Source organism: Solanum dulcamara, chromosome 4 (assembly GCF_947179165.1).
Source record: "Solanum dulcamara chromosome 4, daSolDulc1.2, whole genome shotgun sequence".
NCBI lineage: Eukaryota > Viridiplantae > Streptophyta > Magnoliopsida > Solanales > Solanaceae > Solanum > Solanum dulcamara.
This window is the reverse complement of record NC_077240.1, coordinates 77,048,148-77,058,495: the sequence shown is the minus strand read 5'-3', so window position 1 is coordinate 77,058,495 and position 10,348 is coordinate 77,048,148. Positions and strand designations below refer to the sequence as shown.

Below are 10,348 nucleotides of genomic sequence, written 5' to 3'. Positions count from 1 at the left end.
TTGGGGCTTGAAAACCAACATCAAGACCCACCCATACACACACTTGTACAAAGGTGGAAAAAGCTTCCTTCTACAACAAAGAAAGAAGACTTTCCTGTAGTCATGAAATACATCATGCAGAAACCTCCATATATATAACTATGTTCGACCTTGTAATGCACCAAACATCTGCTCCAAGCATTCACATAGCTGCAGATGCAACACTTAACTGTGGTCCAGGTAAAACCAAAAGCAAAAAACTAAGAACAGATACTCTTGCTAAGGATGTTGAAAGTATCGTCTTACAAGTTATGCTATGTCCTACGCCTTTAAAATCTTAGATGAGCCTGAGATATGGAAGCGCTTGAAGTCAAGTGTATCAATGTAAAACAGAAACCAAGTTGTATAACTGATAGACAATCCATGTGCCCAAGATTTGAGGATTTTAGAGAAAGTTGAGGATCAAGTTAATGCAAAAATCAAAAGAATATAAAACACACACATAAGCATAGGCAAGAATGTAGAATATCAACAAAATTAGTCACTTAGAATACAAAACAAAAAAGCTTGACACGTCATAGTTTCACAATACCGAATTCAGGAGAAATTACTAGAAGTTGCTAACAACCCAAACTACTAAGACAAGGAACAGGGCAGACAGGATTTACTGAATACAGCACTACATAACCGTGTGAATTGGAAAATAGGCAAGCAACGAGACAAAGGTAATAACGCAAAGAACACATCCTAATTTGGAATGAAAATCTCACAAACTTATCTGCTCTGTTTCCTTCTCTTTTGTATTTTTACTTCTAAAGATTATGTTGGATTGATCAATTCTCATTTGGCCATCATAACTTTGACGAACTCCTCGTAGTTGATCTGCCCGTCGCCATCCACATCAGCTTCACGAATCATCTCATCAACCTCTTCATCTGTAAGCTTCTCGCCTAGGTTTGTCATGACATGACGAAGCTCAGCTGCGGAGATGAATCCATTCTGATCCTTGTCAAACACTCTGAAAGCTTCCTTGAGCTCCTCCTCGGAATCAGTGTCCTTCATCTTGCGAGCCATCAGATTAAGGAACTCTGGGAAATCAATGGTCCCATTTCCATCAGCATCAACTTCATTGATCATGTCTTGAAGCTCAGCCTCGGTTGGGTTCTGCCCCAATGACCGCATTACAGTTCCAAGTTCCTTAGTTGTGATACAACCTGCAACATATTTGGAGAGAATTATAGAACATTTATAGCCATCGCGCTAGCTGCTTATAAAAACTAACTGTTTTTTCACTTATTTCTTTATTATGGAGAAACAGGTTCAACGTGAGACTTAGACTTTTGTTCTCACATGACGAGTATAAATCAATAGAATCCGACCACCCTGGGCTGTTGATACAATAGTCAGGAAAATTCTCAAATAGGTCGGGAAGAAAGAGTCTGAGGCTCCCCAGTGGCTTTTGAAAGTTTGACATGAAAGAATAAAGAAAATAGGAAAAAAGAGTACGGGGATATTTAGCCGTGGGAAGGCAGTGGAAGAGAAAGAAAGTAGCTGCAATTGCTTGAAAAAAATCCGTGGCACGGAATCACAGATTTCCATCAGAAAGACTGAAACCAATGAATGATGTTCAAAGGAAGCATGTGAACACATAACTAACTGCGCTACTAATCACCTCAATCTGTCTACATAGGAAAAAACAGAGAAATATTTTCTAAAGAGAATACAGACATCAAGATTCCTTAGGCTGGCAGATTATCTTCAGATGCAAATCATGGTAGAAAGCATCTCTCCTTCATACCTCTTAACTGATTTACTCAACTTGCCAAAAAATCACAAAAGAAAAAGTTGTACTAGTTGAAATAGCAGCACAGTCACCTTAATCTGAGGAGGAGGCTGGTTAGGATCGGCCAGCTCATCTCAGAATCCGAAAAGAATACGTAAATAGAACAGTATCACTTTGTTTAAATTATATACCTAGACTCAATAGGCTTAGGTGATGTCAAGATAAACAAGCATATATATAGCCGGAGGTGAGGCCTAGTGGTCAATGAAGTGGCTTAAGAACAATGAGGTCTCGGATTCAAATTCCAACAGAGCAAAATGACTAGGTGATTTCTTTCCATTTGTCCAAACCTTGGTGGACAGAGTTACCCGGTAACTGTGTTGGTGGTAGGTAGAAGGTACCCAGCAGAATTAGCCGAGATGCACGTGGGTTTGCCCGGACACCACGGTTATCACACAAAAAAACAAGCATATATGTGAGTGTACTAACTCACACACAAACACATACACATACATAGTAACAGGAAAGGGTATTTTAAAGTAACTATATACTGACGAGCTTCTATGTGCACCAGAAAAATTAGCTAGTTGCTCCATACTTCAAATATAGAAGAAAGAACATCGGTTTTGAGCAATCTTAGACAAAGTGACTTGTGCGGTTGTGCTATGCGTTAGAAGAGAATTCAAGCAAGAGCTTTTGTATAAAACCAAATACAAGGAAATTTTGTACCCTGTTCCCTAAAAGATGTCCATAGACTTCTGCATGTTATAGCAATGTATGGTAAGTTATGCAATCTACAAGTTTAAGCAATCTATTCTTTGAGAAAAAACAAAATATGGTAAGCACCTAAAAAGGATTACCTTTTCAATACTTCTAAAATGATTTCAATCAAAAACAATTTCAACCAGCTCTCACTATGATTGAAACCCGAAATAAGAATTCAATTTGTCAACGCTAAACACTCCTCAGGATACCATCAAGACCAACCAAACACTCAACCATATCGACAAGCATTTATGTTGTGATCCTATTGCATGGAATGGGACTTGAGTTCCACATCGGTTAAATGGGGAACTGATGTGGAATAGACTTCTGCATGTTATAGCAATGTATGGTAAGTTATGCAATCTACAAGTTTAAGCAATCTATTCTTTGAGAAAAAACAAAATATGGTAAGCACCTAAAAAGGATTACCTTTTCAATACTTCTAAAATGATTTCAATCAAAAACAATTTCAACCAGCTCTCACTATGATTGAAACCCGAAATAAGAATTCAATTTGTCAACGCTAAACACTCCTCAGGATACCATCAAGACCAACCAAACACTCAACCATATCGACAAGCATTTATGTTGTGATCCTATTGCATGGAATGGGACTTGAGTTCCACATCGGTTAAATGGGGAACTGATGTGGGGCTTATATAGCCTTGGGCTCGGGCTCTCCCACCTCAACAGCTAGCTTTTGTGGTGTGGTTCTCCTGGATTGTATCAATGGTATCAGAGCAATCACCCTCACTCTATGGGTATTCAGTTTCGGCGTTCCAAAATCCTCTTTATGCTTCTAATTTAACTTCCAACCTACCTCAATCATCTTGTCATGGTGGCCCTCCAAATTCTAATGATTTTGCCATTTGGTGGTCAGGTAGGAGATCCTTATGGGTATACCAATACAGGATATGGTGTTTATTACAGTGGGTATCAGCAGCCCTTCAATCACACATACCAGCCTTCGGGGTTTCCTCAATTTCTGTTACACACGAATCTGTACAAGCAGTTCTCTTTATCCTAGCTTAGTTCTTAGTTAGAATTTCTTCCCTAATTCTCACATTACATCAATGGTATCAGAGCCACCCATCCCATCACTCTTTGAGGTCATCGTGCCTTAGATGATGACGCGGGTATTGATGTGTTGGTCCGGGTCTAGAAATGGTCTAGCACACAGCCGTGGAGGATGATGGATGCAGAGCGTGTGGTTTGCTATAATCCTATTGCAAGGTATGGGACTTGTGTAGTTAAATAGGGAGCTTATGTAGGGCTTATATAGCCTTAGGCTCTCCCACCTCAATAACTAGTTTTTTGGTTGTGATTCTCTTTGGGATAGTATCAATTTATGCTACTAAGTACTAACCAACATTAAAATCCACCAACTTAACATACATAGGTCATTATATCCATTTCTATCAAGAACTGAATCAAAACCCATGTTCAAAATCAAAGAAATCTCAAATAAAATTGAAGTAGCAACAAAACCCATATTTGCAATTTCACATATATCAAAAAATTCGTCAAGAAAAGCAAAACCCAGAAAACATAAACACATAAACATGCAAAATACAAAGAACCAAGCATCGGATCTGAGAAGAAAATGGTTATGAAATAAAAATTAACTTCAAAATATGTATGTTATAAGGATAAGCTAACCATCTCCGTCCTTGTCAAAGAGACTGAAGGCTTCCTTGAACTCAGAGATCTGATCTTCGGTGAGCTGATCCGCCATTTCTCTTTGACTTTTCTTTGGGAGAAGAGTATTTGAAAGGGAAAGAGAAGTTGCAGATTGTGAAACAAGAGAAGAAGAAGGAAAAATGGAGTTTTTGAGTAAAAGAAAGAAAGAGAAAAAAATAAAGGGTTAATATTAATGGTTGTAATGGTTCCAATAGTTTCGGGTGAAAAATATTTGAGAAAAAAAATAATTTAAAATGATCCAAAGTATTATTTCAAAATATATATATATATATTTCACAATAGTAAATCTAGTTAAATGATGATATCACAATAATAATGCACTAAGAACAAGATAGAAAATGTAAGATATATGTCTAACATAATGAAATAAAGTGTTGATATATGAGAAGTACGGATAACTTCTACATTATCATATAAAGAGAATGAGGTGTGTGATCAACGTAGCAAGACAATAAATGTAAGACGTGTGGTTAGTGCAGCAAGACAAGATATGTGGATGATCAACTATCGCGTTTGGACCTACATATGTGAAAATCATTTCATGCATTAATCACATACACGGTACATTTTATACTGTTGTATATCTACGTATTTATATCTTAATCATGTATTTTGAGATTGTTGTGTCTGATGTGTGTGAGCATGACATGATATAATATTTGGATTGTGCTTTTAAATATTTATTCTTATGCAATAATTGGGAGAACCTCGAAAATTAAAATTTACTTAGTTTTGTAAGTCATACCTTATTGCTTTTTGCAGGGTTATAGTTAACATTATTACAACGATTTAAGTTTCAATTTGTGATTTCCTTTTATGAAAGTGAGTTATCTATTATGTTCACATAGGTTGATTGTAATACTCTGACACCTTATCTTGAGTGTTTGTGTTCAAAATTCTATTTTAAAACTTTGTATAAGTTGATATTATACTTTGAGATTTTTTAATATATGACTCGAGTTGAGATCAAATGAGCTCGAGGTAGTTGCAGACACAATTGCAACTTAATTACAGTTGTTAAATTTGATTTTAGTTTTGTTACGCCGCAATCGCAAATCGAAAGACTGTGATTAGGAAGAGTTATAAAAAGATTGATTTGTCAAGTAGAAATTGTTCTCTATGATCGCGACACTTATTTTACAATCACATACTTACCTGACTTGGTTATATATGAACAATGACATAATTTCATAATTATTGATTTTTTCTTTTTGAAAAATGATGAGCTACGTGATAGGACAATAGATTGATTTTGACTTAGAGTGTTGAGGTAGAGATTTTAAGGTAATAATCTCTATCACCCCTTGATGATTATATATACTCGATTTTGGATTAATTATAACCATGAGATGATGTCTAAATTGAAAATCTTGACCTAGTTTCTTAATTAGGTAATTTAACTTTAACCTTGCAATTTAATTCAGAAATTGAAACTTAATAATCAAAATATGATTCTAATTTTGTATGTAGTTCAGTTTTATAATTTATTTCACTTTAAAATAATTTAGAGAGTAATAAGACCCCATGAATAAAAAGTGTGTAATTGAATATAGTTCAAGGGTATACTTATGTCTTTTTCCTTTTATATTATCGTATAACCATATATCTACATCTTATTCATACATTTTGAGTTTCTTGTGTGTGATATATGCAAGGGTGACATAGCATAGCATTTTTCATTATGTCTTTAAATCTTTGTTTTCGTGTGAGGAATATTGGGGGTAGCTCGAAGATCTTACTGTAAAAGAGGAAGGGAGAAACAAGATATACATAAAATATCTCTAAAATCTGATATTAGTCCGTGGTTGAGCTACTAATCAAAATACAAATATAAGGTAAATACAAGTATATAGAATTGTCTTCGTAAAATTATAGTGCAAAAATAAATTTAATGAACAAGCTGAGGAGAGAAGTTATGTACTTTTTGTAAGAATTATTGACAAAAGATTTTAATATTTGCACATATATCTTTTGGAAAATAACATCATTATTAAAAAGAGATAAAAAAAGGACAGTCCGGTACACTAAAGCTTCCGCTATGCGCAGGGTTCGGGGAAGGGCATAGCGGGTGACTCATGCCTTTATTACTTGTTGTGGGTGTGATAAAGGGTTTTATAATAAAGGCATGAGTCATAATGTAAATAAAAGGTAACAAAGAGGGTATATTTGATTCCAAAAATAATTCAAGGATATATTTGAGCTATTTCAAATAGTTCGAGAGTAATTTTGACTCTTTTCCGTAAATATAGCCACTTAGCCCTTTGTTTCTTTTTCCTTTGCCTTTCTATGTTTTCTCCATGCCACCACCCCCCAGCTCTCATGTTTCACCATTTTCCTCTATAATTAAGTCCTTGTTTATGTGGAGCAAATTGATTTTAAGTTGTTTAGAGAAAGATTTGAACTGATTTTCATGAAAATTTCATTTCATTTCAAAACTTTAAAATTTGAGGTGTTTGAAGAAAGATTTGAGTTGATGTTTATTAAAAAAAAAGAGTTTATGTCCATTGAAATACGTCGCTGAAGAGTTTTGAAGCTCAATTTTAAAAAAATTGGCATGCCGCAAATATAAATCGTTTGTAATGAATAATATATCAAAAAACTCGTAACGCCAAGAGGATCTCCTATGTAAAATTTGAGATTCTTTAGAGGATATTTGAGCTAGTCAGGATTGAAAAGGCTAAATCAACTTGTTGAGAGAGATGGAATGTTATAATGTATAAATATTGTATAACAATGTATATGGATATATCATTCTAACTTACGCCAATTTTTTTCTCCTTTTATAATCCTTTTTCTTGGTGTTGTTTTAACATTTGTCATCTCTTTTCCTTGTTATTATAATCATTCCTAGATATTAGGAGTTTTGTATTAATAAGTTTCCTACTTATTCTCATATTAAATATTTTTTCTTTGTTATTCTAACTGGTCCAAACACGAGTCTGACAGTTTAGGATCTGCATCTTCTAACCAGAGTATACAGCTGATCGCATATGCATACACATATAGTTACAACTGGATACCGTATCTGCACAATTTCAGATAGAATTAGATTTTATATACCCATAAAAATACATTGCATTTCGGTGTGTTTTGAAAAATTCCCACTATATTATTATCAGCAGCAACGTCTCTGTTTTCCTTTCTTCTTTCAACTACGACTTTCAGTGTCTTGAAGGTGTTCGACGAAATTCCTCAACGAAATATTGCTTCATTAAACAGTATTTTTCGGCGGCAACCAGGTTTATTTTAACTGGAGTTGGTACCTCCGGTTCCCACATCTTTCCATATCTATTCTTTGCTCATACAATTATAGTTACATTTTGCTGACTTTAAACCTTTGAATATTTTATTAGTTCATACGCGTTTTCGTGACTTTGGATAATGATGGTAGACTAGGGTCATATTCTCGTCAGGGACGGGGACGGGGACGAGGGTAAGGAGGGGTAAGTGGGTTAAAGGAGCATCTAGACTGAGAGTAAGTTCTTGGAACATTGTAACGTTGACGAAAAAATCCATAGAGCTAGTTAAGATTCTAAAGAAGAGGAAGATTAATATAGCTTGTGTACAAGAGACCAAATGGGTAGGTTCTAAAGCTAAGGAGGTAGACGGATATAAGTTTTGGTTCTCTGGTAGATCGAAGTATAGGAATGGGTAGGCATTTTAGTAGACAGTAATTTAAGGGATCAGGTGGTGGAGGTTAGGAGAGTCACTGATAAGATAATGTCGATAAAGGTGGTCGTTGAAAGGATCACATTGAACATTATTAGTGCTTATGCGCCGCAAGCGGGCTTAGGCGAGGAGGATAAAAGGCGCGTTTGGGAGGATTTTGACGAGTTAGTGGGAGGCATACCGCCTACTGAAAAGCTTTTCGTGGGAGGGAATTTCAATGGACATATCAGGTCTATTTCGGGAGGGTATGATGATGTGTATGGAGGCTTTGGCTTCGGGGACAAAAATGGAGGAGGAGTTTCACTTTTGGATTTCGCAAGAGCTTTTGGGTTAGTGATAGCCAATTCGAGTTTTCCAAAGAAGGAGGACCACTTGGTAACCTTCTAGAGTGCGGTGGCTAAGACTCAGATAGATTTTTTACTCATTAGGAAGGATGATAAAAGTTTGTGCAAAGATTGTAAGGTCATTCTGATTGACAACCTTACGACCCGACATAAGCTCTTGGTGATGGATTTAGGGATCAAGATGACGAGGAAGAAGAGGGTCGGGGATGACCGACCTAGGATCAGATGGGGGAGTTTGACCACGGCTAACGCCGTGGAGATGGGAGAGAAATTGAAGGATATGGAGGCCTAGGATAGTAGTGGGGATGCGAACACTATGTGGGATAAGACAGCTAGTTGTATTAGGGTTGTAGCAAGGGAAGTGCTGAGAGTCTCGACAAGTAGCCGTGGCCGGAACCAAGGGGACTGGTGGTGAAATGGAAAAGTGCAAGGGAAGGTGAAAGCAAAGAAGATAAAGTATGCGAAGCTGATAGAAAGCAAGGATGGGCTGGAGAAGTGGACGAATAGGAAACTTTATAAGATAGCGAGGAAAGAGGCGAAGTCGGCTGTTTCGACGGCAAAAACGATAGCTTTTGAACGCCTCTATGCTGAACTAGAAAAAAAAGGTGGGGATAGGAAATTGTTCAAGCTAGCCAGGGTGCGGGCGAGAAGGGAACGCGATGTGGACCAAGTGAAGTGTATTAAGGACGAGCATGAAAAAGTATTGGTAGAGGAGACCCTTATTAAACAGAGATGCCAATAGTACTTCCATAAGCTATTGAATGAACAAGGGGACAAAGAGATTGTGTTCAGAGATTTGGAACATACAGGGAGGCTTCACGATTTTGGGTGTTGCAAGAGTATTACGGTTGAAGAGGTTAAGGGTGTTGTGCATAGGATGTGCGGGGGGGAGGGGGGGAGCGACCGAATCTGACGAGATTTCTAGAGAATTTTGGAAGAGCGCGAGCTTGGTAAGTTTGGAGGGGCTGGCTAGATTATTTAATGTCATCTTCAAGAAGACAACGATGCCCAAAGTGATGGGGTTGCATCAAGGATCAGCCCTTAGTCTGTTTTTATTTGCCTTGGTGATGGATGGATTGACGCGATAAATTCAAGGTGAGGTGCCGTAGTGTATGCTTTTCGCGGACGACATAGTCTTGATTGATGAGACTCGTAGCGTAGTTAACGTTAGGCTAGAGGATTGGAGATATACCTTAGAGTCTAGAGGGTTTAAGCTGAGTAGGACCAAGACAGAGTACTTAGAGTGCAAATTTAGTGAGACATCTCAGGAGGTTGGCGCAGAAGTTAGGCTTGGTAACCAGGCCATCCAAAATAAAAGTAGTTTCAAGTAGCTTGGGTCTATCATGCAAGGCAGCGGGGAGATTGACAAGGATGCACACATCGTATTGGGGCAGGGTGAATGAAATTGAAGCTCGCTTCCGGCGTATTATGTGACAAGAAGGTGCCACTAAAATTTAAGGACAAGTTCTACAAAGTGGTGGTTAGACCGGCTATGTTATATGGGGCAGAGTGTTGGCTAGTTAAGGTTTCTCACGTTCAAAAGATGAAAGTAGCCGAGATAAGAATATTGAGATGGATGTGTGGGCATACCAGGAGTGACAGGATTAGAAATGAGGCTATTCGGGACAAGGTAGGAGTGGCCTCGATAGAAGACAATATGCGGAAAATGAGACTGAGATGGTTTGGGCATGTGAAGAGAAGAGACACAGATGCCCTAGTGCGGAGATGTGAGAGGTTGGCTATGAATGGTTTTTAAAGAGGTAGGGGTAGGCCGAAGAAATATTCGGAAGAGGTTATTAGACAGGACATGGCACAGTTACAACTTAACGAGGACATGACCTTAGATAGGAGGGTGTGGAGGACCCATATTAGGGTAGAAGGCTAGTACATAGTCTCATTATTCTTCTGTATTAGTAGGCGCATTAGCGCACTATAATTTCTTGTGCTCTGACTTCTGTTATTATCTTTTTATTACTTTTTGTACTTTGATTACTCTATTTTATCTGTGTCGCTTTCGTTATTTGCGTTATTCGTTATTTGCTTTTCCATATCGCTTTGAACTTCTTAGCCTTATCTGACCTCTTTTTATGCTTTTTTTAAGCTTAGG

At 37.4% G+C, this 10,348-nt stretch overlaps 1 protein-coding gene across 1 annotated transcript; it reads right to left on the bottom strand.

The window, feature by feature from the left end:
• Positions 1–488: 488 nt before the first annotated feature.
• LOC129887655 (calmodulin) lies at positions 489–4,533 on the bottom strand. Its single transcript, XM_055962832.1, has 2 exons — positions 4,187–4,533; positions 489–1,193 (listed from the first exon to the last, which is right to left on the bottom strand). The coding sequence occupies exons 1-2, from the start codon at positions 4,260–4,262 to the stop codon at positions 820–822; spliced, it is 450 nt and encodes a 149-aa protein (XP_055818807.1). The 5' UTR covers positions 4,263–4,533; the 3' UTR covers positions 489–819.
• Between the last annotated feature and the right edge of the window lie 5,815 nt (positions 4,534–10,348).

What these genes read in the sequence shown, in the direction of transcription:
- LOC129887655 (XM_055962832.1), bottom strand. Translation starts at nt 4,262, where the DNA reads ATGGCGGATCAGCTCACCGAAGATCAGATCTCTGAGTTCAAGGAAGCC. An exon ending in CTTTGACAAGGACGGAGATG is followed by an intron (nt 1,194 to 4,186) that starts GTTAGCTTATCC and finishes AATATGTTGCAG; the next exon opens with GTTGTATCACAACTAAGGAA.